This window comes from Syngnathus typhle, linkage group LG19, assembly GCF_033458585.1.
Source record: "Syngnathus typhle isolate RoL2023-S1 ecotype Sweden linkage group LG19, RoL_Styp_1.0, whole genome shotgun sequence".
NCBI classification, from domain to species: Eukaryota; Metazoa; Chordata; class Actinopteri; order Syngnathiformes; family Syngnathidae; genus Syngnathus; species Syngnathus typhle.
The window spans coordinates 9,293,749-9,320,429 of NC_083756.1; the positions used below are offsets into that span (position 1 = coordinate 9,293,749).

The following is a 26,681-nucleotide window of genomic DNA, read 5'->3' on the forward strand; positions in this document are numbered from 1 at the left end:
CTGTTATTAGGTACACTTAAAAATGGCGGAGTACCTAATGGAGTGTCCGAATGACGTCACAGCTCAAACAGCCAATCAGAAAGTGGGGGTGAGGGCGGGTGTGGCACTTTTCGCTTTCACTTAAGTTTTGGCCATGACTTTTCCCTAATGAAGTGGCCTGTTATTAGGTACACTTGAAAATGGCAGTGTACCTAATGGAGTGTCCGAATGACGTCACAGCTCAAACAGCCAATCAGAAAGTGGGGGTGAGGGCGGGTGTGGCACTTTCCGCTTTCACTTAAGCTTTGACGATGATTTTTCCCTAATCAAGTGGCCTGTTATTAGGTACACTTACAAATGGCGGTGTACCTAATGGAGTGTCCGAATGACGTCACAGCTCAAACAGCCAATCAGAAAGTGGGGGTGAGGGCGGGTGTGGCACTTTTCACTTTCAGTTAAGCTTTGACCAAGATATTTCCCTAATAAAGTGGCCTGTGTTTAGGTACACTTGAAAATGGCGGTGTACCTAATGGAGTGTCCGTGTGATTCCCTCGTTAAGCGCACCTGCGTGAAAAGTTTTAGCCACTGCATAACGTGAAAGGAGCTAAAAGTTTTCACGCAGGTGCGCTTAACGAGGGAATCTCGGGAAACATGTTGGAACGCGGCCCGAGGACTAGAGCTTGACACCCGTGACCTTTGACCGTGCTATTTCCCTAATAAAGTGGCCTGTTATTAGGTACACTTGAAAATGGCGGTGTACCTAATGGAGTGTCCGTGTGATTCCATCGTTAAGCGCACCTGCGTGAAAAGTTTTAGCCACTGCAGAACGTGAAAGGAGCTAAAAGTTTTCACGCAGGTGCGCTTAACGAGGGAATCTCGAGAAACATGTTGGAACGCGGCCCGTAGAAGAGAGCTTGACACCTGTGACCTTTGACCGTGCTATTCCCCTAATAAAGTGGCCTGTTATTAGGTACACTTGAAAATGGCAGTGTACCTAATGGAGTGTCCATGTGACGTCACGGATCAAACAGCCAATCAGAAAGTGGGGGTGAGGGCGGGTGTGGCACTTTTCACTTTCACTTACGTTTTGGCCATGACTTTTCCCTAATGAAGTGGCCTGTTATTAGGTACACTTGAAAATGGCAGTGTACCTAATGGAGTGTCCGAATGACGTCACAGCTCAAACAGCCAATCAGAAAGTGGGGGTGAGGGCGGGTGTGGCACTTTTCACTTTCACTTAAGTTTTGGCCATGACTTTTCCCTAATCAAGTGGCCTGTTATTAGGTACACTTAAAAATGGCGGTGTACCTAATGGAGTGTCCGAATGACGTCACAGCTCAAACAGCCAATCAGAAAGTGGGGGTGAGGGCGGGTGTGGCACTTTCCGCTTTCACTTAAGCTTTGACGATGATTTTTCCCTAATCAAGTGGCCTGTTATTAGGTACACTTAAAAATGGCGGTGTACCTAATGGAGTGTCCGAATGACGTCACAGCTCAAACAGCCAATCAGAAAGTGGGGGTGAGGGCGGGTGTGGCACTTTCCGCTTTCACTTAAGCTTTGACGATGATTTTTCCCTAATCAAGTGGCCTGTTATTAGGTACACTTAAAAATGGCGGTGTACCTAATGGAGTGTCCGAATGACGTCACAGCTCAAACAGCCAATCAGAAAGTGGGGGTGAGGGCGGGTGTGGCACTTTTCACTTTCACTTAAGTTTTGGCCATGACTTTTCCCTAATGAAGTGGCCTGTAATTAGGTCCACTTGAAAATGGCAGTGTACCTAATGGAGTGTCCGAATGACGTCACAGCTCAAACAGCCAATCAGAAAGTGGGGGTGAGGGCGGGTGTGGCACTTTCCGCTTTCACTTAAGCTTTGACCATGATTTTTCCCTAATCAAGTGGCCTGTTATTAGGTACACTTAAAAATGGCGGTGTACCTAATGGCGTGTCCCGCTGACGTCACCGAGCAAACAGCCAATCAAGAGGTGGGGGTGACTTTCAGTTAAGCTTTGAGCATGATTTTTCCCTAATGAAGTGGCCTGTCATCAGGTCCACCTGAAAACGGAGGCGTACCCAATGGAGTGTCCGTGTTAACGTCACAGATCAAACAGCCAATCAGGAGGTGAGGGGGATATCTTCCCCCGAAAAAATATTGTTGTGAAAACGCATCATATAGTCAGTCTCCAATGGCCATTGTCATTTCCAAACGTTAAGTGATGATAGCCCCGTGATAAATGACTTGTTTAGCAGGCTAAATAACATGAATGGAACCTTTCAATCAGATCATCGCTGTTTGGCTTCGGTCTGTTTTGAATGACGGGCGACAGGAACACAGGAAGAAAGTCCTTGCTGTCCGTCTACAAATATCTTACCCCGAAAAAATATTGTGAAAACACATCATATAATCTCAATGGCCATTTGTGTCTTCTGCTTGTAGAAATCCCAATTAAAAATCACTCTTGGACTTTTTCTTAATCTGTCCAGACAAGGAACGAGAACAAAGTAAGGACTTGTGCAAAAATAGCTTCTACACATGGAGTCTCCAGAACGTATTAAAGTCAGTCATATTTGTGCATTTATTGCCATTTCATAAAAGTTCATAAACAGATATTTTATAACGCATCCATATGTTCGTTCAAATACACGGGGAGAGGTTTGTCTTCATCACTTCTTTTTGGTTTGAGGACTTGTGCTGCAAAATATGGAGAATTCCGATCCGTATTGGACATTACGTCAAGTTCAAAGTAATGAGCATTTTAGAAAAAAGGACCAAAGCCTCCGAATGTGGGGAAGAAGAGTCGGGGTGGTGGCGCTCTTCTTCGTCTCGACTCCCTTCGCCAAAGTTTCTTCCTCTTGGGGTCCGCGTGACCTGGGGGGAGCCAGACAAGCCGTCGTCATTTGCATTTGGCTTTTTCAAACGTGACACAATGCATACGATCTTGTTTGTCACCTCGGCTAAGGCCGTACTCTCCTCCTTCGTCGTCGCCCTCGTCGTCATCGCCAGCCGGGTTCTGGGCGAAGCTCCTCAGATAGCGCTGGGGGTGTGAGCAGGCGACGGGAAGATTGTGTCTGCGGCGGCGATGCTCGTCGTCGTCGTCGTCGTCGTCTGTTGGGACATCTGTTTTGGAACAACAAAAGATAGAAATACCTTCGGTCATCTTTCATGATGATTGATGGATCTTGATGCCCACAACTCGAACTAGCAAAAGCATACTTTTCGTTGTAAACTCGTCCATGTCTATTCATATTAAACATGGCTGAGTTGGTTGTGATCATCTCCGAGCTCACTTTGGACAATTGTTTGATTTGCAATTTTAGTTTTTTCCTCTCAAGTTCGCTCACTATGCCTTGGGTCTACCGGATCAATATATTCTTGATCACAATGTGGTTACCCGGGTAACGAGATGGCTTTCGACAGCAATCCATCATGGCAAATAAAAAGGAGATCAAATAGTCTTTGAAATAAATCACTATTGTGGAATTCCAAATGATCATTTAGAAAACCCGTTTTTGCAGGGCTGGCAATGCGCATGCGTGCCTCCAAACTAAAGCGCTGCTTAGTATGGGAGGAATGTGACAACACACCTGAGCTGAGCTGAGCTGAGCCAGGCCAGGCCAGGCCTGGCCAGGCTGACCTACACGCCACGCCACGCCGCCTCGCCACGCCTCGCCTCGCCTCGCTCATCTTATGTGCCTGCCTGCGAGTGACCTTGAAAGCACACGCATGCACACATTCTCCACACACGCGCAGCCACACAAAGCAGGACAATCGCGCTCGTTTTCGTGGCAATTATCTCTTGAATGACTTGAAATACTTGGCGGGCGGGGAGAAAAAAACGGTGCTTTTTACGAAGGTAATAGTTTGCTTTACCGAGATGATAGAGCGCACTTGAATAAAGCCAGCTTTACCTATAAATCGCCACTAGGCGTCAGTGTGCCATTTCTGCTCCTCTAATCAACAGCTCTTCAAAAGTTTATTTCAGTTCGTAGACAGGAAAATATAGGAATGACAGTTTTTTTACTTAGTTCAAACTGTTACTGAAAATACTGCCTGCCAGTATTGACTTGTACTCCTTTACTTTGAACCACTATGTAGTACGGGCGAGCAGTTTTTACTTGAACAATGGTGGACAACTATTAAATTGGCGAGTGATTCATTCACAAATTGATTTACAACTAGTTTGTTGGACAGCTGTATGCCGTGTACCTAATAAAGTGGCTGTTGGGTGGGATAGAAAGTGCAGGCAGTCAAAGTTGTGGCCAAGCGGTGAAGGTGAGTCACCTCGAGTGAGATGAACAAATGAGTGATGTTGTGCAACTCACTCACACATGATGATGATGATGATGATGATGATGATGATGATGATGATGATGATGAGCATTAGAAGCAAACAATGAGTGTCGTTTTGGCAAATGTGTTTCAAGCAATGTGTCAGACAAAACCAAAGTGTGAGAAGAAAACACACACACACACACACAGTGCAACTAGCGACAACGCAAACATCAAATGAAGTTTTATTGAACATTCTGGTCCTGGTGTTAATCAACGGAGTTCCAGGTACGAGCGGAATTTCAACATGCACTGTGTTTATCATGAAAACCCAAACGTAACGTTATTCACATGTTCATTCATCACACGCCACATGACGTCGGCTAACGGGTTAGAAAGGTGCAGTTAGAAGACTTAAGACAGCGCTGAGGAACCATTGGTGGGGAGGCTTGGCTTTTGGGGGGGGTAGATGTAACTACCCCACCCACCACAGGTTGCCCAACCCTGACTTAATGCGTTGAAGCTCTCGACATGCCAACAATGTCATCGGGCCGTACGGGATAGAAATCTACATGACAGAACATGGAAATACGGCTGAGTGGCACGGCTTTTTTTTTAATTGTTATCCAGTCTTAGTCTGTCTTGTTCCTCACCGTTAACCGTTAGCGACTTGAGCTGGCCGTCCTCCTCCACCTCCACGCGCTCCTGTCCGTTCTCCACCGTCCTGTACACCAAGCAGCACGCCGTTTGGGCTCGCGTCGCACCAAGTGATGCAAAAAAAACGATGTGATGCAAACGTACCGCTTGGTGGTGATTTTTTTGCCGTTGATAAACTTTGTGAAAGTGGACACGGATTTGAAGTTGCCCATTCCTCCTCCGCCGGCAAAGGACGAGGAGAAGGAGCCCAAGCCGCCGTTGGCGTTGCCCATGTCGCCGAATGCGTTAAAACCTTGGCACGGGGGGTGGGGGGTTGGGGGGGGGGGGACAGACGTTAAAACATTCAAAGGGATTCTGCCATTGGGATATACGCACCCGAGTTAAACGACAAGCCCCTGAAATCAAAGGGGCCGCCGCCGCCGCCGCTCCCGCCTCTTGTCCGGGAACGGGGATCCCCCAAGTGGCGATTGTGCCCGATAAAGTTGTCAAAAGGGTGGTTGTCTGAAAACCAAACAAAAGTCACGTGACAAACGCTTTGGTGTTCTTTTCAAATTTGAGATACAGTAGTGTTGAGTTTTGGACATTTGGAATTCAGCTCGTTTTCAACAAACGGAAGCCGAAAGACACGCGACCTCTCCAAACTAAAAAGACCTGCCGCCTTTGAAGGGCGGGCGCCAGAGACGTGCCACTTTCAACTGCTCCAAAATGAGTTGATTTTAGGCGTCATTTCTTCTCAACACGTCCAACATGTTTTCTTCTTCTTAACGCGTCAGACGGGATTTTTTGGCGTTGGGTTTTTTTTTCTCCCCACGCGCCGGCACGATTGCACGCACTCGACTACGGGTGGCTATTTTGGACAGCATTCCAACCGGATGATGTCGACGCTCGCATTCAGCTCCATATTTAGAGCTGGGCCCTGCTTGCTCTGCCGTCCAGCGCACATGCCTGGGAGGCGGCCCCTCCCTCATGCGGCAGCCTCCCTAACCACGTTTAATACGCGACATCATCAGCCGGCCTGCGGTGGCCAGGGATGATTTGAAGCCAAGGCAAATGAAATGGCAGCTACTTTGGCAGCATCCTCACAACAGGTCCCAGAGTTGAGTTGGGAAGGCTGCCAAAGCCGTCAAGTCGCATCCACGGGTCAAATGGATGCTGCTGCTGCTGCTGCTGCTGCTGCTGCTTCCATTATTTTCCACCAATTCAACAGGGAGGAATTTTTGGGGATTTTTAGCGTTGAAAGAGCAAAACATAATTGTCATATTGCTCACGGATTAGTTTATGGCTTCTGTTTGTTTCAAAAAAATGTTTGGGTCTCGTCGGCCACTTACGGAAAAAATCCGCAAAGGGATCTCGGCCAAAGAATTCCCGGAAGACATCCTCAGGTTTTCGGAATGTGAAGCCGTGGCCAAAGTGATTGTTACGGCCTCCTGCGCGACAGAAAAAAGAAAGCAATTTGCGCCATTTCTTTGATGTTCTTGCAAAATAGGTCTGTACTAAAACAATGTCATTGCGTGTCCATTGAATGTGTCTGAATATACTATATAGTCGGTCAACACAATCATTTGCTTGGTGGACAGTGAGTTCAGCTCCTTACTGCCGCCGCCGCCGCCGCCACCGCCGCCGCCTCTTCCTCCTTCCGCTGCAGACGACAGCCCTTGTTTGCCGTATTTGTCATAAATATTCCTCTTGTTTTCTACGAGCAGACAGACGCAAAGGTTTGAGCAAACAACGCGTGGTCAGGCCCCTTTGCTTCGACGTCCTTCTCACCGTCCGAGAGCACCTCGTAAGCTTCGGCCAGCTCTTTGAACCTTTTCTCAGCCTCCTCCTTGTTGTCGGGGTTCTTGTCCGGATGCCACTTGAGCGCCTGTTTTCTGTAGCTGCAACAAAAAAAGAAACCAATTCAAGCTGCCAGACCGACTCAAAATGGTAGACTTGCTCTTTGTTTTTTGACACGACTCGCGATTTCATAAAGTGACTTTGTGGACCTTTAAGGAGCTTTGGCAGACGTTTAGCAGAAAAAAGTCAGTCAACTTGCGTTAGCGTTTCCTCTCCGGAGAGCTGTCATTACAGACGCAGCGGGAGGGAGCACACTTACGCTTTCTTGATGTCCGCTTGCGTCGCATCTTTGCCCACTCCGAGCGTCTGGTAGTACTCCACCATGGCTCACACGCAGAGGCTCACAAGCAGAGGCTCACAAGCAGAGGCTCACAAGCAGAGGCTCACAAGCAGAGGCTCCTACACGGCCGGGCGGGGAGAGCAGAGGGCAAGCCGTGTTCAAGCAGAAACACAACGGGCATTCACTCACTCGCTCGCTCGCTCTTCTTACAATGTGACGACCGAGAGCTAAAGCTCACCCTCAGGCTATCAAAGAAGAAATCATGTTCAAAGTCAAAGTCTGCTTTATTGTCAATCCCTTCATATGTCACAAAGAAACCGAAATTCCGTTTCCTTTATCCCACGGTGACGAGACTTAGTACATGATAGACATACAAGTAGATGACACAAAATAAAAACAAGAAAGCACAAACAATAACTAATAAAGCGAGCGAGCGAGCACACCCAAGAATGAAGCGTGTTGCGCTTACAACAGGTTGCAACAGGTCTCATATTCACGCACACACGCGCACACACACACACACGCACGCACACACGCACGCACGCACACACACAGTGAGTGGAGACAATTACAACATAGTTTGGATTGACTGAAAATGTCATGTTCGTTTGCTACGGTTTAGGTCTTAGTTTGTTCGTTCAAAACAGATCACGTAGTGACTCCTTTCTTTGGCGTTTCTTTGTTTGAATTGAGTTGGTCAAATGACACAATCGTATCCAAAAGGGGAGTCGTGTTGTTTGACTCAGTGCTTTTTGTGAAACAAACATAATGCTTTTTGTTGCTCTTCCACAGACTAGGATTGAGCTCTTCCAAACATACAACCGCTTTGATTTAAAAAAGAAACTTTGGCCCGGTGGGCGCTTTAACATCTGACTGTAAATGTCTGCTGCAGTATGCTGTAGCAAGCTTCTTCGCATAGACTAGAGGGAGCAGCCTGTTGCCAGTTTTCCATCAGCAGGCAAGAGGCAAAAATGCATTCAAATGATTATTTGCAGCATTGTACAGGGCACAAAAGACATGAGCATAAAATAAACAAGACGTGTTGATGTCATGCGATACGCAAGCGTCGCTGACCCTACGGAAATAGCACAACATCCCCACACGCATCTTCCTCCACGTCCTGCCAGCGGTTGCCATGGTGAAAGAAAACACAAGGTAGGACTGTTTACACTTGGTGGGCCCTGTTTTGCTGGCTATTTATAGCAGTGGCCTTTGCGCTTGTGTTTGTGTTTTGAGCAGGGGGGGGGGGGTTGGCTTTGTCCAAATCTAACAAGAACTAAGATAAAAATGATAGTCGCGTCTTAACAAGTGAATTTCAAATTCCCCACCAGTACGTAATCAACGAACAGAATGGCTTTCCGCTTTGCTCATTTTCTTTAATGCCGTTCTAAATTTTTATTAAAAAAAAAAAAAAGATTTATTCAAGATTCAAGAGTTTTGATTGGCCATGTTTGAGCGTGCCAAACAAGGAATTTGACTTCGGTAAAAACACACCCTCTGTTCAACATTTAGGTGACTAACAACATTCAGGACATTGTCATCGAATGACGACTTTTTTCCAATGAAAAATGCTAATTGTTTTCCAAATGTGAGTTTTTTTTCCCCCTAATACAGTGCTTCTCAAATAGTGGGGCGCGCCCCCCTTGGGGGGCGCGGTGCTATTCCTGGGGGGGCGCGTGTGACCCTGGGGAACAGGCTTTTTTTTTGGCAGTACTAGAATAAAGTGTAATTGCGCGTTTGCTACAGCAGGGGGCAGTGGCGCTCTCATTGTTACTTCTGTCACGTTTGCGACAGTGCAACATTTTACGACTTACAAGACAATTTAGGATAGTCACGGTGGGGAGGGGGGGCGCGAATAGTTTTCTTCTTGCTAGGGGGGGCGTAACAGAAAATAATTGAGAAGCACTGCCCTAATACCACCACCCATTTTGTATAATATGACGCTAACGAGAAATTTCTGGCCGATTACGTCAACGAAAAAACACCATCCATATGTCACACCAAGTTGGCTAAAATAAGCACTGGAACTCAATAACATTCAAATGAACATATAAAAAGTCTTGAGAAAGCCGATGGACTACTTTAGTTGTGTATTAATTCACTACTGACGATTATTCGTGGAAAACGTAACGGATGCAAACGTCACGAGAAATTGTGACCAGTCGAGTAGCTTGAATAGGAAACGTTTTTTCTTGAAATAATTACTGTGCTACAACATTTGAATCAATGAACAACTGTTTGGCTCGATCAAAACTTCCCTCGTTCATTTTTGCAGCTTTTCCACTTCTCTCCACGTGCACTGCATGCGAAAAATGTACCAACAATAATGTCTTACGTTGATTACAAAAATAGTTGGGTTTTTTTTATGTAAAAAATGCGGCATTGATTGGCCATAAAAGTAGCAGCACTTACTTGGTTAGTTGGTTGGTTGGTTGGTTGGTTGGTGGGATCTGTCTCGACCCGACGAAACTCCTGTGGCCGCTTTCTTTTGACTGACGGACGGATGGACGGACGGCGATCAGCAGTAGATAACGCCGCTCAGCTGCCGCTGCTGGTGGTGCTGGTGGTGATGGTGTTGGTGCCGCTGGTGGTGGTGGTGGTGCTGGTGCTGCCTGCCGGCCGGCCGGCCTGCCTGCCTGCCTGGTGCGACCTCCAGGAAATGTGCTGCTGCGGTTGCGTTCACCAACCGTCGGAGAATAGCCGGAAACGCACAGCGAAGGTGGCTTCGCTCTGTCGTAGACAGTCAATAGCTAGGGAAAGGAATCGATTTAAAAATGAACAAGTCTGAGTTTCTATTTTATTCACACACGATGTCACCACCTTGAAGCACATCCGACAAAACCATTTATTACGAGGGGTACGCGAAGGCAGCACACCTTTCAGCGTCGACTGAGCTTTTGGATGATCAGCGATGACGCATGACGTGAAGACGCAATTAGATTGCATTTAACGTCTGAACGTAGCAACAAGTTAAAAAAAAAAAAAGAAAAGTAGCAATAGCTAAGGTACAACACGGCATGAGGTCCATGTTCCTGCGGGTATCTCCAGGGGGTCGAAAGTGCACCTGCGCCACCTGTGGAGCATTGAAGGAAATACTCGCCCGAGGGCACAAATAAAGGAAGCATGGCCACTAGAGGGAGGCACAACCCAAGAAAAGAACCTCCTCTATTGGGATTCTCAGGCCTTGTGATTCTTTTGGGCTGTTTGCTTTTGGGAAAGACGAAGAACTTTCCTGGTGTCAAAAAAACGATGAGAAAATGTCGTCCTTTTCCCTCCTTTGATAAGATCCTGGAAGGAAGGATGAAGCGCTGTGGATTGCGAAAAAGATTTGCTTGAACACAAAGACTAAAATCAAAGCTTTCATTTGCCGTTCAAACGCTTACCTCGGCTCCAAAGTGTATTCGATGCCTGCCGCTGATGATTCACAGCATCCCGCATTAACGCTGTCAGTTGGAATCCATCACCGAGTCATACATCTCGGGATAATTGAGATGAATCCCTCATTTCGATGACAAGTCGGCTTTTTTAAGAGCCAATTACTACTTGAAGATAAGCGGTGTTGCCGAGAGATGAGATGGCATGGCTCCAACAAAGCCATGAATAGTGGATTGATGACAAACGCACACAAGCCTCATTTGCAATGGTCCGTCCGGTAGGTAATGCATCTCAAGGCCAGAGTAGTTCTGCTCATGCTCACTGTTTCTTAACTGGATCTCTCTTTAATGATATGTCAGAGGCCATAAAGAGCCAGGACTTTCTTCCCCCTCCCCCTTTTCTTGCTTTGCGTCGCTACCATTACTTGAAATGACGAAGGAAAGAAAGCTGAAAAAAGAAACGTGGATTTATTGCCATACACTCGATTGTTGCTACACGGAACTATTGCAGCCACGACACATTCTCTCCCACACGCACTGACGAATACCTGTACAAATACTGAAGAAATAATGAATCGTTCAAGAGAACATGTACATATTCACAAATGCATCGCCCTGCCCAATCAATCCGCATTAAGAAAAACGTTGGTTTCCACGGCTAGGACTAATTGACGGAATCACAAAATGAATGGCGCACGGCGCACTCTTCTTTATATGAGGCCACGTTATCTTTCAAAAGGTATACGCGCTAATGTCGCTTTTCCACTGCTCAGCACTACTCGTCTTGGTTTGGGGCTCACTAGTCAGTTTGCCACCCACCACATTTCTTTTGTCTAACTGCACCAAGAAAATAATTATCCGCCATGGCCACCAGGAGGCAGTATAAGAACAACATACAGCAGTCTGTCTGTGCAGTCAAGATGGCAGCTCCTTTATGGTCCTCGCAGAGGATAAATGACTACAAGCACCATTATCTGAACTGTTTGTGTTCTAATATCCAATGGGGAAGGTGTGTGTTTCAACAGGAGTCTTATGCGTCGGCTTCCACACTTTCACACCAAAACGACTTGATTGGGAAAAAATGACTGGATGCTTTGCATGTGGCTGAAGCAGCGCCATTTGGTGGACATGTCTAACCTTTCTAATCCAGGGAGGGGATCCTTGCTTCTCTTGATATTTGATTGTTTTATATCTATGGCCTCGTTTACTACCCTGTCTCTTCCTAAAAAAAATAATCATAAATGTAATGATGACTTTACTGCACTCAATTAGCGATTCAAGACCTCAAAGTCGCAGAAATAGCTGTGAGGAAAAATGCTTTTGTTTCTTTAACTGGAGAAAATAAAACGTGCTTAAAACAGAGGCCACGGCCTCTTAACGTGAAGCCCATTGTCCCCGGGCGCTCAACACGCATCCAGCACGCACACGCTCGTACACACAAAAAGCAGGAAAAGTCAGTGCAGGCCGTAGCTTCAGCTCAGCTCAAAGCCGGACGACGACTCGATGGCGTAGAGCAGCTTGTTCCTCATCTGATGCTGGCTGTAGAACTCGGGCAGCTTGAGCAAGTTCATGCAGGTGCTGGCCGTGGGCAGCCTGTCCAGGTCGGTGCCGCCGTTGTGGACGCAGAAGGCTGGGTACAACTCCTGGGGGGGGATTCAAGTCCACCAGTTCAGTACATTCATTGAGAAGGGAGAAAAAAAAATCCCAGCCTGTGCAAGGATACGCTTAGAAAGCAGGGTGCACTTTGACCTGGCAGCAAACGCTCATTTCATGTCATCTAGCCTGCGTTTTTTTTTGCCGACCGTGACATTGAGCCTTCCCATCGCAAGCGGCCTCGATTTCCTCTCCGCTATTCCAAGTCAGCAAATAGCCCATCATCCCGATTAAATGGCTCTTGGGGGTCTCAGCCGCAACGACCCCATCTTTCCGACAATTACCGTATTAAACTATCGTTGCTTATTGAGAACGTGTCGTTTCCCGAGGAGAGGGGAGGTGAGAGAGGAAAAAAAAAAGGGGCAATTTCCATCATCATTTTTAAATGGCTCTGCTTGACAGCACCTATATCTCCGCTAATGAATCCCGGGCTCCTTTCACGACAGCTAATTAAGGCGGAGCTGGCTCCGGCCGGGGGGCCGTGTCAGGGGGGCTGCCCTGGCCGACCACAAATTAACGCCCGGACAGGGAGGGAGAGGGAGCGAGAGAGAAAACCGCCCACGCGTGCTGGGCTGGCCAAAGTCAAATGGATTAAAAACGGAGGTGGCGAGAGGAGGTAACAGCGGGGATTTGGATCCTCCATGCGAGCACGGGCGGGACAGCCATAAAGTTGGCGAAAGCTAATGAGGCTAATAAAAAGATACAATCCCAATGGACATCGTTGCTACTTCCCAAACCTTTTTAGCCCCAATTAGAAATGCGCTCATGTCAAGCGCTTAACACGTCGCCACTTATTTCGACCAGACCAAATTGATGTTGAATTAAAAATGAGCACCAAAAAAATGCAGCCCCCGACCGAAAATGTCAAACGCTACATTGATGACATTGCTTCCTCGTAAGGCGCATTACAAATGATGGAAGCGGTTTCCAACGGAGACGCTCCGAAGAATCTGCCATTCAGCAACATTGCGTGAAAAGTTCGAAAGTTCAGCTGGCTACAAACTCTTGAATAAAAATGACAATATTTGTCCAGAGCGAGCAAAGCAGGGTCGTGAACCGGCGGGGCCCGATAACACTTAATGGTTTATCAGGGCGGCCTTATCGCTCCAGTCGGTCGGTCGGTCGGTGGGTGGCTGTTTTCAAAAAGTTCTCTCTCTCTCTCTCTCTCTTTCCTTCCTTTATTTGCATCCCAAAGCCATCAAAGCCACGTTTGGGCTTAATGGCACAGCGCTGCTGCCTTTCACATACTCGGTCGGCGGGAGCGCTTTTGGCGGGACTGAAAAGACGCAAAGGTCCAACCTTGAAGCCGAGCAGAGGAGGTCTGGAGCAGCTGGTGACGAACTTGAGAAGCTTGCGCTTCTCTTCGTCTGTAAAGCCTTCCACCACCTCCCAGAAGATCTGGATGACGGGGTGCGTGGCCGTGTAGCCCCCTAAGGACGCGGCAAAGATGGAGCGGAAATCATTTTTTCAACCATCTTTTACATTGACTAACTGCATTTTTATTTGACCAATGGTACCTAGACGGCAAATGAGTTGAGTGGCCAAGTAGTGCACTTCAATTGGACCGCCAACGGTGAGGCCACCTACCTGAGTAGTTTGTAAACTTTTTCAGGTCATCCAGACAAATTGGCACGTGAGCGCCGGATATCAGCACCTGTTTAAAAAGCAAAAGTTGACTATTTCTGAAGGCAAGGCACCTATCCTCCTCAGTTCTAAGTTTCGCTCACCTGGATCTCCTGCTGGTCAAACATGCGCAGCCACTCCAGGTTGACCACGTTGGCCAGCCCCTGCCTGAAGGCCAGGCAGTGCGGCCGGATCTGCTTGTTGAGCCGGTAGTCGGCCACCAGGTGGATGTACGCGATGCGGTTGGCCGTGGTGACGGGAATGTCCTTCCCGCCCAGCTTCAGTTCCACCACCTACCCGGATGGACGTTTTGGGACGTTCCTTCCGTCAGTTACAAAGCGAAAGCCCAAATACACCCTTGATGAATGACTACTTTCCTATCAGCTAGGTTTGGGCACAAAAAGTGCAACGGTGAACTCGTGCAAATAGGCGTAAATGCGCGCCAGGTGGATGGAAGTCCATCACGGGCAGGTCGTTAAAACGTAGCACTCTGATTAAAGGTGCGTCAGCCCCGTCAAGTGCCCGCAGTTAAGTGCTCGGCTAAATATAGCGCGGCCAATGAACATCTGCTCCAATACAATTTGGCCCCGGGCTCTCTTTTCATTAGCTTTAGAGCAGTTAGCGCTTGATCAAATGTGCTCATGGCGCTTCATAAAGGCGGCTTTAGGATGACATCACAGTGTCTGCGGGAGGACAAGAAGGGCCCCGCTAAATGGCAACTTTGTCACTTGCGCCCATTGTCATTTCTTATTTCTCTCGTGAGCGAGCGAGACACTTTGGACAGGTTGTTTACTCGCCGCTGAGACATTACACCAGAGTTGAAGCATGGCCTCTCTGACGCCGTGGCTCCAACAAAAAGCGCATCGTGATAAGATTCCCGAGACCGTGGAGTCACAATGAAAGTTGCTGCTCAAATTTTTCTTCTGGCAGAGAGTGCCATTATGTGCTAATGTACGAGAATTACGGCTCTTATCTGGCTCTCTCTCCGCTATCTCGCCGAGGGGGGGGCAGACGGAGGGCAGGCTGCTCCCGCCCGAGCAGCCGGGTGTGCCTAATCTTCCGCAAATGGTCCCCCCCCCCCCCTATGGTGTTTGCCGACTCGGCCGCTTTTCAGGCCGCTGTTTGACCAGAGCTAATAAGACGCGGTTAAGTAAACCGCCCGGGGCTCCGGCTCTTAGCTTGGATGCCGCTCGCTTCTGTCATTTTTGGATGGAGGAAATGTTTCACCTGAGCCTCTCCCAGATCGTTGTTGACCACCGTGAAGTTGAGACCCAGCTCCTCCACGTCGCCCTCGTAGCTCTTGAGGAAGAGAAGGTTCCGGTACATCTCTGGGTCCAGAGAGGCCAGATGGTGGATGTCCACGTCGGCGCTGGTGCCCAGCAACTTGGACAGGAAGAAACTGGCAAAGGGCAACTCCACCAGCATGTTCTCGTAAAGAGCCTGGGGAACCAAATCCAGGTCTAGTCAGGTGACGCTTCAAAGTCCCGACAGATGCTCGGTCCATTTTGTCAAGATTGTAAATATGCTGGTGCAACTGAGAGCAAAAGTCAATCCATCTCAAACTTTTCTAAATGCCAAGTCTCACCTTGACCTGAGACGCTATTAAGGAGCAGCGGCAGCGGGCGGGCGGGCGGGCGGGCAGGCGGGCGGGCGGGCGGGCAGGCGACTCATAAAACTCCAAAGCTAATGTACTGGAATCGTCGGAAAAAGGAGCCCTAAATATGCAGCTCTTTATAAATGATAGTGCTAAAATCCCTGAGCGCATCAGCTAAATGGATTATAAATCTCCAGGATTTCCATAATGCGTGCATCTTAAACACACACGCTCCGACTCGTAAATCACGCCTATTTTCTAAACACGGCTTAATTGCGCAACTTCCAACATTGTCTATTTTTTATGCAAAATAATCCACTTAGTATTTCGCCGGTGGCCAGCGCTCGTTGGGGACCATATGTGCCGCCCGGCCCCCGGAAACCTATCAATAACGCTGGTGCCGGGAAGAGGCTACGTTTATGGATGGGGGAAGGGGGGGCTCCCATCGTATTTTTTTTTCTTCTTTTCAACAACGCCACTTACTTTATTTACGAGTGTTTATTGCCAGAAATTGTGCCAAAATGACTTGGGGACGTTAAGAATTAATTATTATGGCCCTCGGGCCTTTTAATTTAATTTAAGTGAGTGCAGTGGCAGCGCAATTAAAGCAGATCGAGGCGCCATCAGGTGGAATAAATGCCAGCAACATTGCAGGTGCATTCTGTTGGCTGCCAAATAAATCGCCATCAATAAAATGATAATGCCTTTAAAAGGCATCAGCATCTATCAAAGAGGGGGGCGGGGGGTGGGGGGGGGCACCTGTACAGCTCACTGCGCTCACCTTCATAGTTAGTTAGGAGGGGGCAAAAAAACAACTAATTCCGTGTCCTGTGTAGTTCCCCAAGTGATGTTATGCAATAATAGAGAACGCCCGATGCTGGATGTTTTTTTCCAACTATTGTGAGTTGATTTGAAATGTATCCTCCGCAATCAACGGGGCTTCCGCTGTAACCACTTTCCGTGTTTGCGCCTTCAATCTTCCCGCCCGTCACTCGGGTAGACAAGTGAGGAAGAAGGATGAGGAGCGGTGGTGGTGGTGATGCTCAATCCCAATCAGGCGAGTACCCGCAGCAGACGAGCCACTCGCCGCGGCCGTAATGCATCAGCGCAACAATGGCACGCCTCCTACATTAATTAACTATATTAATCTCCCGTGTCCTTTGAGCCTCGCCCGCCGCCGGCCGGTGATGCAATCTATATAAAGGCTTTGCCCGCTAAACAAATAGCGACGGGGCCGTGCAAAATGGCCGCTCAAACGTCCATTTTTATGGCGAGAGGGAGGAACTGGAGGTAGGGTTAATTGAAAGTCAAACTCACATCTATTTCCACCACCATTAGCGTTGGCGGATGAGCGAATCTTTGGATTGAACGCTCAGGTCAAGCGATCGTCTAAGAGCCATCCGATTAAAGTTGGCGCGGCGCGCAAAGGCTCCAATTTGGGACGAGCTCGGGCCGGCCGCTCACCTTCCCCAGAATCCTGCCCAGAAAGTAGTAGTGTCGCGCAAAGGACTCCCCCACCAGCGTCTCGGCGGCGGGGTTGGGGTACAGCAGGCCTTCGTTGGTGGTCTTGAACATGCCCTGGTTGGGGTTGAAGCCCGACTTGAGGAGCTCGTTGAGGAACTCGCGGAAGATGCCCCCGCCGTCGATGCCCGCCTCGTCCAGGCCGTGGGCGTTCAGCAGGTGCACCCGGATTCTTTTCTTCAAGTCTGGCTCTGTACGTGTAGATAATCCAAAGCAATATTTTTGGATACATTCGAATCAAGCTCCATAAATAATAATGTCCGAAGAATGAACGCAAGGCAAGGCAGGGCAGGGCAGGGCAGGGCAGGGCAGGGCAGGGCAGGGCAGGGCAGGGCAGGGCAGGGCAGGGCAGGGCAGGGCAAGGCAAGGCAAGGCGCTAAATCAGGCAGCTCCAACTTATAGACACATAAATGATATAGATCATGTCTTGAGCCTACTACTCATTTTAATCAGAGTGCTGGGGCCCAACTCGGGTGGCCTTTTCAATTGAAAAGACAAAAGAGGTGACTTAAAATAATTGATTCCGCCTTTTATGCCTTCCATTAGAATAATCGCAAGCACCGTTCCGCACGTGGCAGCGTGGGCGAGAGGAGAAGCTAACCTTCATTTTTACCTCCATATAAAGATTTTATCGGGGGCCGAAGAAAAGTTTGAAAAGGAGTGGGAATATTGACAGCGCTTGCCCTCATATTGTCAATACGTCCCTACCGTTCTCTGGCGAGAGTTTGTCGTAGGCGTCTTCGTAGATGTAGTTACGTCGAATGGTGACGACGATGCCGTTGGAGAAGGGCCCGTCCCCCTGGACGTCCCGCTTGTCGGCATAGATTAACCTCTGGAAGATCTAACGCACAATACCGGATGGTGACTTCTTTTTTTTTTCTCGTCAGCCGTACGGGCGGACGGATAGCATAGCCCTTACCTTGACTCGCTCCTCGAACGGAACGACAAAAGGGAGCTCGGTGAGGATAGCCAGATGTCTCTCCTCCGACACGGACAGCTGTGGAGGCTCAGAGCCCACTGCAAAGTGCACGCAAAAATAGGAACAATCATTCCCATTTGATAGGAAAAATAACATTGACTTACGTAAAGTACACGGCTGTGTACGGCCCGTGTGCTGCTTTCAATGGAGCTGTCCATCCGCCACTCATCCATTAAAGTGACGTTTGTTTTCAACCAACCTCCACATTTAGAAGCCAAAATAGCAAAACTCCTCACTTGGACTCCACTCCAGCTCAATTAGTCAGTCCAATCTGCATTTTCTGTCTTTGAGTAGAAATACCGCCTCCGTCAGGGCGCTCGATATATCGCTCGTACATCAGCTCGGGGGAGGACGACCAAGAGTGTGTGTGTGTGTGGGGGGGTGGGTGGGGGGTATCCATTTGAGAAAATGAGAAAAGGAGCGAGCAAACAGCAGGAGCAGATGTGGCCGAGTTCAGCAGGTACTTTCAGGCTAATTGAATGGAGGCCATACAGCCTGGGAGTGACATTAGGCAGCTCATACACACATTGTTATCAGCTTGTTTTCACACAATGCAGTCGTCACACGCGCGCACGCACACACACATCTGGGCACTTTTCTTACTATTATAGAGGCCTGGCTATGTTGTCGTGACCCTATGTAACGAGACAAGACTCAATATGATCCATTCAAATAATTCATATATTTTTACTGATAAAATTCTGGAAAGGGAAATCATTTCTAAAGAAACGGTTCTGCTGTTCCACTCCAGGCCTCTAGGTGGCAACAATGCCTAATGCATTTGGATTGGCATTCAATGAATCCTCTCCCTAAGATGCCAATGTAATGTCATGTAAATGCAATGTGGGCCTGAAAGGATAGGTTTGGTGTATTTACAGTTCAGATGAAAAAAACAACAACATAGTACCGTCCAGTGTTGATTGGAGCGGTCCGATGCGACCCATCCTTCTGGTTCTCCACACGTGTCGAGCAGACGGCACGTAGAGCTGCGTGACCTGAGCGTGGAAATGAGCGTGACCGTTGGCGTGATTTTCTCAAACAAAAATGAAAGAAATGACTTTTGATCAAAGCAACGCTACCTTATCGGCTCGAATGTTGACCTCCTGAGAGAGCCAGTGTTCCGATGGGCAGAAGGGTCGGCGGATGTCGCGAGCCTTCAACATTTTCACCAAGTTTGTGATGACCTGGTTGAGTGCATACATGGAACGATGAGAGTTGGAAAACGTTGCAGTAAAAAGGTAGAGTCAAAGTTGGCTGGTTTGTCATTCGCTTTGTTTCGTTTGCTATTTGCTTCCACAGCAAAGACAAAAGTACGGCCAACTAAAGGTTCCTGCAATCGAGGTTGACGACAACCGCCGTTTCACCTCAGCGCACAAAGGCCCCTTTAACGAGTTCTTCCGTCCCGCCATAAGGGAGCATTTCCATAGAAGGCAAATGGAAGAGTTCTCCCCTAAAGAGCGTCATTTTCATAGGACGCCAATCAATCGTACAGAGTGCAAAACGCTGTCAACGGAGCGTGCCGTGGCTAGCCCCCGACTCCCACAATGAATAAGCATTCCTTAATCAGCCCATCGGGTTAAGTGCCAGCCTTAATGGGCCTTTCCCAAACTCCGTCATGACACGCTTCTCCAAACATGGCCAAGAGGAAAGTTCCATTAGCAATATTAATACAAGCTTAGTTGATCATTTTCATTCAATTAGCTTCTTTCAATTAAATGGATAGCTCGACAATGGGGGCGATAAAAGATGGGAAGGGAGGGAGGCAGGGAGGGAGGGAGGCAGGGAGGAAGGGAGGCAGGGAGGGAGGGACGATGACACCAAGCAAACATTAGCGTGTTAGGGGTCGGCGGCCACTGTAAATCCCAGCACTCAATTTGGAAAATGCACTTTTTTAATGGGTCCTTTTAGCTGACAAGAGGCCTTTGAGCGGATCTTTTATGAAAACCAAGCCCCTTCTCAGGTATTCGTCCACCTTCCTTCCCAGGAGTCACTTTCTACATTGCCAGCCAGCGGCAAGGTCGCGTAATGACTTTTTTCGCGTAATTAGAGTGAGCGAGGCGCAAAGGGGAGGGCATATTTTCCATCTCATTTGCTTGAGGTAAATAGCCAGCACACGACCTTTACAGCTGCTCCCCCATTCATTGCTTTCTGCTTGATTTCCACTGGCGCACATGTGCCGCTTCTACCTTAAAGAGCTGCACCCAGCGTTTCTGCTCGGCCTGGATGCGCTGCTGCACCTCGGCGTTGGTCTTGACGCCCACGCTGCGGAAGGCCGCCATGTACTCCTCGCGGTGCTCCGTCTTGGTCTCCGGGTAGGCCAGCTTGATGATGCCGAGGCACGCGTCCCTCAGGCAGCGGGACAGAGTCACCAGCTCCAAAAGTGTGAAAGGCATCGTTGACAACTGGGTCTGCTGACCTGTAGCGTTTTTCCAATCATGACAACATTGCCAAAGATCGTGCAAAATGCGGCGAGTCAGAGAACACGCACCTTCCGCTTCGTGCTCAAAAAACTCGCTGTCGTGCACGGAGATGAGCGAGTGGCTGAAGAGGGAGCTGAAGAGGTAGAAGAGCGGAATGATGCGGTTGGAGTCTTCGTAGGACATGGGCGAGCCTCTGGAGATCAGCTGCAGCAGCGGAACCATGGAGCTGGTGAAGAAGGACAGACGGAGAGGACATCTCAGTTTGCCGCAATTGCGCTGGGATTTTAGGGCCGCTCCCAAAGCTCACCCGGTAATCATTTTGGTCGTCATGGAGGTGATCAGGTGCCAGAGATGCCGTAGGAACCGTGCGTTGAAGGCTAAACTGTACAGAAGTCTGCGGGAGAGCAAAAGGAAGGCGGGGCGGGGGGGTTCAAGCATTCAATGTCAACATTCATCATTTAACAAGCCGGCCAGAACAACTGTAAAGAGACCCTCGCTTAGCCGAGAAATAAATGACATTGTTCACTATCGTGGAATCTTCTCGGCCTCCCCTCTCCAAAGGGAAATGAAATGAGCCATTAAGCTTTATTTCGGCGAGGCACCTTCCATTAGTAAACTAGTTGCTGCTGGCGGTCATAAACAGCCTCTGCGGCTTCCTGCTGGAGCCCCATTTCACTTAATGGCCAATGGGGGGGCGGGGGGATCAATTGGAGACAATGGAGGCCGGAGCAGAAGGCCCTTGCCGTGACCTCCCTCACGCTCGCGGAGAATGACATGAGAACACAGAGGAGGGCCCCCGCATACCTCGCGCGCCGAGGTGTGAAGCGGCTCATTGTTCACGGCCTGCGTGTGTACGCTCCTAAAGTGCATGGCATGTCATGAGCAGGTGACCATATAAGCAGGCCAAATTGAAGAGGCGTGCCTCCAGCTAATTTACGGCCTCTCGGTCAGCCGTCAAATACTTGCATTCCGAAGCTTGGATTATTCTCGTCCTCAGACTGTAGAAGTAAAAGCCCCAAAAGACAATCGATAATTCCATTTGTGCAGGCAACAATGGATGAATTTGAACAGGGCTGTGGAGACTTTTCAGATCATCTCTCTCAGTGTAGAGGGAGCGAGAACAGGTGTTGATCGAAATGACGCTGCTCAAATTCCCCCTCTCCCATCAAGCGATTCAATGGCCGCTCGGAGCTGACCCCGATAAGGAGGGCTTGAAAAATGGTCCGCGGCCCGCCACGCGCCATCTGTCTACGCTACAAGGCTCTGGAGAGAAGCTCAGGGAGGAGAGTGATGCGTGCGGCGGGCTCATAACAAGCCGTGGCACGGGTGTTTGATTGAAATGGGAAACAAAGCACTAAATGCCAGCTGACGTGCTGATTTACAGCCCGCCCGAACCCCCAAAGCCCCTTTTCAATCACCGAATGAACCACTAATAAACAAAGTCAAAAAGGGGTGGGGAGGGGCAAAGAAAGAAAGAAAAAAAAAACAACAGCGTGATAAATCACGGCGGGAGAGATCCTTTTATTCCACAGGTCGGAAGTGTCGAAGAGAAACCGCCGTTTGCTTTTCTCTCCGCTCGGGCTTTCAAAGCGGTTCATATCCAATGCTAACCATCAAAATGGCATTAGAGAACGGGCGAGGGGATCATTAGAAAAGCAATTCCAATCTATTATCGGCTTTTAATCGCGCTGCGACTTTGCGCATATTTGATGAAAAACGCAAGGTTGGCAAGACAAATTCAGAAAGCCACTCCTCCTCCTCCTCCTCCTCCTTTAGTGGATCAGCACAGTAAATCAAGAGCAGGATGCAATTTGCTCCCCTTAGCCTCTTGTAAAGCTATCCCGTCCACTCTCGCAGTGATTCATCTTCTTCGGCCAGCTAATTGTTTTGTACAGATATCCAATAATGATGAAAGACCAAGGGCGGGATTTATGGCAAAAAAATTAAAGGCATTAACGGAGCGCACTTGAAATTCTACCGGAGAGGCAAAATCTACAATTAGGAGTCGACCGTCTTGCTCAAATTGTAAATTTTAAGCGCGGACACATAATACGATCGTTGTCGTAATCCTTTTCACTATCTCAACATACGGATGGAATGGGAAAAAAAAGAAATAAAACGGCTTAGGCAATTTTTTCCTGGCCTCCATTTTGAGTCAGGTTCTGCTACTGTAAATTAAAAACTTTTTTCCCCCTAGTTAATGTATATTCTCAATATTAATGTGTGTGTGTGTGTATATATATTCATATATATATATATATATATATATATATATATATTCTTTTTTCTCCCTATCTCAAATTTTCTGAATCCGCATCCCTCTACACACTTATCCTCACTTGGTTTCGACTAAGTGCGCACAGTTTAACTAAAGCACACACCTACAAATTGGGGGGCTTTTACTAATGATTAACCGGTGCAGGTTGACCAAGCACGAAGCCTCAAACGCAGGTAGGTCAGGCAGGCAGCCAGGCAACCAGCACCTCTGACATCCTGGCCCTCATGTAATCAGCCTCCCGAGAAGAGGTAATTGCCCTCATCCAGCCCTGACAGCTTGGCGGACATCTTCTGCTTCCTGTCGCCGCTTGTAAATGCCAGCGAGATGCGCTCGGCCAGCGGATGGATGCCCTACCTTCTGCTCTCTTTGCAGACGGCCAGCGGGCGGATGGATGCCCTACCTTGCGCTCTCTTTGCAAACGGCCAGCGGACAAATGCCCTACCTCTCTCAAATGACACTTACATGTTACGGTGCTAATTGTACAAATGCAAATGGCGTTTAAGCGTTTCTTAATACTGGAAAAAAAGGTTTGAATATTGACCATTCCGTTACAGGTTGGGAAAAAACAGAAGTCCCAGACACCCATTTGAACCTTTTGTGGGATACTGCAAATTCACTCACCTGACTTTGGGAACCAGGAGGCGATGCTGCACCATGAGCGTGTGACAGATGGACGCCATCATGGTGAACACTTCCTCACTGGCCGAGTCCCTCCACACCAGGTTGAGTAGCGTGTTGGTCTGTTGTTTGGTGTCCAGCTTGCGCACGCATTCCTCAGTGATCAGCTGCACGGAGATGCGACTGTCATCCTAAGGGGCCAAGAGGGAGTTCGTTCCGGTTAAGTTGACAAAGGTTGGCCGCGTGCGTGCCACACGCACACCGTGTGCTTATGGTACCTTCGCGGGCAGCGGGTGGATATCGGCGTCAGAGTCATCCTCGGAGTCGCTGCCCACCTCGGGCCGGTTGCAGCTCTCGCTCACGGGCAACAGGGGCAGCAATGTCCGCAGAGCGCTTAAATACAGCAGCAGGCCTTCCTCCGATAGCGAACCTGCCAAACCAACGGTGGCAGGTCAACGGACAGATGTGACGACGGCTGACGGAATCCACTCGACGGCTACGCACCCAGGCAGTTCTCTCCTGCAGAGAGGACAAAGTAAAATATCCAGGGTGCGCGATTCTGGGCGATGGGGGAAGAAGCGACGGTGTTCCGGAGGGAGCCGAGGAAGGCCTCGAAGGGGAAGGCCAGCCGGGGGTCGGACAGGGCCGGGATGAAGAAGTGAAAGATCTGCTCCGTGAAGGGCGCCGAAATGAACTCCTCAGTGAAGGCGGCAAAGACAAAGTGCCTGCAAGACAATGGCAGATGAGCTCCACTTTAAAAAGTTGCTTGGACCAGCAAAAAAAAAAAAAGAACCAATTGGGAATGAAAATGAGGGGCACACTTTATGATGTGCGGACCAGGTTGATCAGTCTGCTAAGCGAGCGCTCGGCTATTATGTCAGCAAACGGAGCTGCTTTGTGCGGCTCACATCTGGCGAGCCCCCGTCACTCCCAAGTCACATAATGAGCTGTCGGACTGCGTGTGTGTGTACACAAGTTCCTCTCGCTCCCGCCTTGCTTTTCTTCAAAGAAGAAAAGGAGAACCCTGGACGTTTGCTCATAAGAATGTCTCCGACGCAAGGCAAACAGTCGCGAGACGACTTGAGGGCAGGGGGGTGAATTTTACAGCTTGTTGTAAATGGACTTAAGTGTTGACTCCAGGAGTAAAAGAATATGAAAAAAAGAAGCCCCACCCAGCTTGTCGTACCTGGCGCCCGCTGTGCAGGAGGAGTAGCTAAAGTGCAAAGGTTTGAGGATGTGTTCCAATAGTGTGCTTGCCAAGGGAATAGAAGGAGAGTCACTGTACTCCAAACTCGGAGGGAGTCGGTGAGTCACCAAAATGTACAGCGACCTGTAATATCCTGAGAAAGGACGACAACACATGAGATGTTTACAAAGATTTCATTTCGGGTAGTTGGCGCACGCACGCACGCACGGATGGACGGGACTGTCGCCGCTTGCTTACCTTTCTGGATCATATAGTGCAAAATCTGCTCCACCGTTGACGCCACACGGTTGGCGTCAGCCAAGACGGGCAAGTAGACTCTCTCCGACGAGAAGATCTCCAACATGCGCATGGGAACGGCCACATTTAAGCTGTCGTCACCGCAGTTCTGCAGGAGTCTGGTTGGGAAAACATTGGAGATATTATCGAGTGGTTTTAATGAAGTTGCACATTCATTTGGGAAAAAGAAAAAAAGAAAAAAAACGCCTAGAGCAGAGATTCAAAACCGGAATGTCGAACTTGGTGAGCACTAATGCACGACGACATTCGGTGCAAAGCTCCTCATTAGAATGCCAAAGTACCTGCAGCAAAAACCCAACAGCCTCTTGATCTGAAACATACACGTCTGCCTGTGTGGACCCACGAGCAGCTTGACAAACTGACAGTTGTGTTTCACCAGGTTCTGGCACAGCCATATCTGCAATCAAACACACACAAAAACGACCTTGGAGTAGAGAGAAATGACAAAGGCAGGCGAGTAGAATCAAAGCTGTCCTCTCACCAATCTGTGCGCATCCACGCTCTGTCGGTAGAAAAAGATGAGCTGCCTCGAAAGCAGGCTTAGGGTCGGGGCTTCCAAAACGGGCTGTGTCTGGTTGGCGCAGACGTCAAAATGGGCCCTCTGGATTGCGTACTGAAGAAAAAAATCAATCAATCCATTTTAGAAAGAAAAGAATCGCCGAGATTTGAGATTCAATCGTAGCATCTTGAAGTGGGAAGAAGTTGACTATTTCCAAGATCTAATAAAAGATGTTTCAACTATTTATTAAAGTTGTATCATTTTGAGAATAAAGATGTGATATTGCAAGAAGTCCTTTTTTGAGATTGGCGTGAAAACCGACCGACCTGTCGCTTCAAATCTTGGTAGCCACGTACATAGGACTGAATGAGGATGGCATTCTTCAGCCGTTTTCTATCATCCTGAGAGATGACGGGGGGAGAAAAGTGAGGAAACAATCTTACTGTAGAAAGCCCATTTCTGACACTGTGGTCATCATTCATATGGTTCATAGAATCTTTCATTTCTAAAGTGTGTCAACCAAAAAAGTCAGTCACCTCTCTTTTTCTTCTTTCTTCTTGAGTACGATGCAGCAGGGATGCTTTCGCTTCCTGCGAAAAGCATACAATATATGACTGACCTTGTCCTTTCGGGATAGGACCAATAACCACGCCTTACCTTTTTACTTGCTCCTCCGAGTGACACCTTAGGCCTCGTCTTGAAATCACCCTCGAAGCTAAACATCTTCACCTCTTTCCCATTGACTGATGGCGAGATGGACACTTATTCCTGCAGCCAAAAAAAGAGCAAAAGCAAGGTGTAACCAAAAGCTAGTGGGAGAGCTGTCAAAAATAAGCTTGACAGTTGTAAGTAAGAAACAATACAGGACGCTAATGAATGACACAGCACTTGAGCGTTTTATTCCAGTCGTATTTAAAAGTCAAACGTCATTTGTTATGATTCGGCTTCGACCACACTCAGTTCAACCGGCTTCCTGAGCTAGCAAATGACTCAGCAAGCAGGCTTCGAACCAAACCGTCTAGGTTGTAAAAATCAAATATAGCAAAAATTGAGAGGGAAATGCTCATATTGGGGCAACGTTTCGACACCCGTGTTCGCGTAGAACGACTTTGTTGACGTTAGCGACTGAGCTAAGACGCTAGCGGAGGAGCTAGCACTGATAAGGGCTACCATCACGGCGGGGTGCCCCTTTTAGACATCTGTTATAGTTAGACGGAACGGAGCGGAACTCTAGGTGGCACATTGGCAGCATGTGCAATGGTTACCTTTGGCGTGTGAACTGCGTGGGGGTTGCGGTGAGCTGTTTTAGAGCTGAATCCGGACGACTTCTTTCCCTGTGTGCGCAACACACCACCGGGAAAAGCGGAGACCCGATTACTTCCGCTTCCTGTACGTCTGCGAAGCCAATTGGACGAAAGGAACGTCAATACTACGTCAGACGTAAGCCGTATTCCAGTTAAACAGTTCAAATCGGATTTTCTATATGCAAATAGTGAATGGAGTGCCGTAATACAAACGAAACCATAAAACCGGACCAACCTTGTCATCCCTTTAATCGAAAAGATCATTGTCACGGGTGAACATAGTTCTATAATAT

General features: G+C 48.5%; 2 protein-coding genes across 6 annotated transcripts; both read right to left on the bottom strand.

Annotated features, from left to right (window-relative positions):
- Positions 1-2,530: 2,530 nt before the first annotated feature.
- Positions 2,531-9,868, bottom strand: dnajb6b (DnaJ heat shock protein family (Hsp40) member B6b). Of its 5 annotated transcripts, none has more exons than XM_061265555.1 (10): positions 9,842-9,868; positions 9,434-9,771; positions 6,673-6,782; positions 6,500-6,598; positions 6,234-6,332; positions 5,281-5,406; positions 5,050-5,197; positions 4,902-4,972; positions 2,929-3,096; positions 2,531-2,847 (listed from the first exon to the last, which is right to left on the bottom strand). In XM_061265555.1, the coding sequence occupies exons 1-10, from the start codon at positions 9,851-9,853 to the stop codon at positions 2,735-2,737; spliced, it is 1,284 nt and encodes a 427-aa protein (XP_061121539.1). In that variant the 5' UTR covers positions 9,854-9,868; the 3' UTR covers positions 2,531-2,734. The 5 variants fall into 5 exon arrangements, with proteins under 5 accessions (XP_061121539.1, XP_061121542.1, XP_061121543.1 ...); XM_061265558.1 differs by lacking the exon at positions 9,842-9,868 and adding an exon at positions 7,001-7,140 and having other exon boundaries at positions 9,434-9,574; XM_061265559.1 differs by lacking the exon at positions 9,842-9,868 and adding an exon at positions 7,001-7,111 and having other exon boundaries at positions 9,433-9,545.
- A 976-nt stretch (positions 9,869-10,844) lies between these two features.
- Positions 10,845-26,477, bottom strand: ube3c (ubiquitin protein ligase E3C). The gene is made up of 24 exons (XM_061265553.1): positions 26,350-26,477; positions 25,742-25,852; positions 25,621-25,674; positions 25,411-25,485; positions 25,067-25,198; positions 24,867-24,982; positions 24,526-24,683; positions 24,268-24,421; positions 23,586-23,806; positions 23,360-23,511; positions 23,085-23,272; positions 20,493-20,579; positions 20,254-20,411; positions 19,952-20,181; positions 18,845-18,949; positions 18,673-18,760; positions 17,706-17,803; positions 17,495-17,627; positions 16,730-16,977; positions 14,899-15,111; positions 13,776-13,964; positions 13,636-13,702; positions 13,348-13,478; positions 10,845-12,038 (listed from the first exon to the last, which is right to left on the bottom strand). Exons 2-24 carry the CDS (start codon positions 25,805-25,807, stop codon positions 11,868-11,870), a joined length of 3,234 nt encoding a protein of 1,077 aa, XP_061121537.1. The 5' UTR covers positions 25,808-25,852; positions 26,350-26,477; the 3' UTR covers positions 10,845-11,867.
- Between the last annotated feature and the right edge of the window lie 204 nt (positions 26,478-26,681).

Excerpts from the sequence above, each read along its gene's own strand:
- dnajb6b (XM_061265555.1), bottom strand. Across the intron at positions 6,783-9,433 it reads CCAACCAACCAACTAACCAA|CTACAGAAAACAGGCGCTCA; the intron begins GTAAGTGCTGCT and ends TTTTTGTTGCAG. Across the intron at positions 6,599-6,672 it reads TTACGAGGTGCTCTCGGACG|AAAACAAGAGGAATATTTAT; the intron begins GTGAGAAGGACG and ends GTCTGCTCGTAG.
- ube3c (XM_061265553.1), bottom strand. The coding sequence starts at position 25,807 with ATGTTTAGCTTCGAGGGTGATTTCAAGACGAGGCCTAAGGTGTCACTC. Across the intron at positions 25,486-25,620 it reads AAGAAAGAAGAAAAAGAGAG|GATGATAGAAAACGGCTGAA; the intron begins GTGACTGACTTT and ends GTCATCTCTCAG. Across the intron at positions 20,182-20,253 it reads TTTTGAGCACGAAGCGGAAG|GTCAGCAGACCCAGTTGTCA; the intron begins GTGCGTGTTCTC and ends AAAACGCTACAG.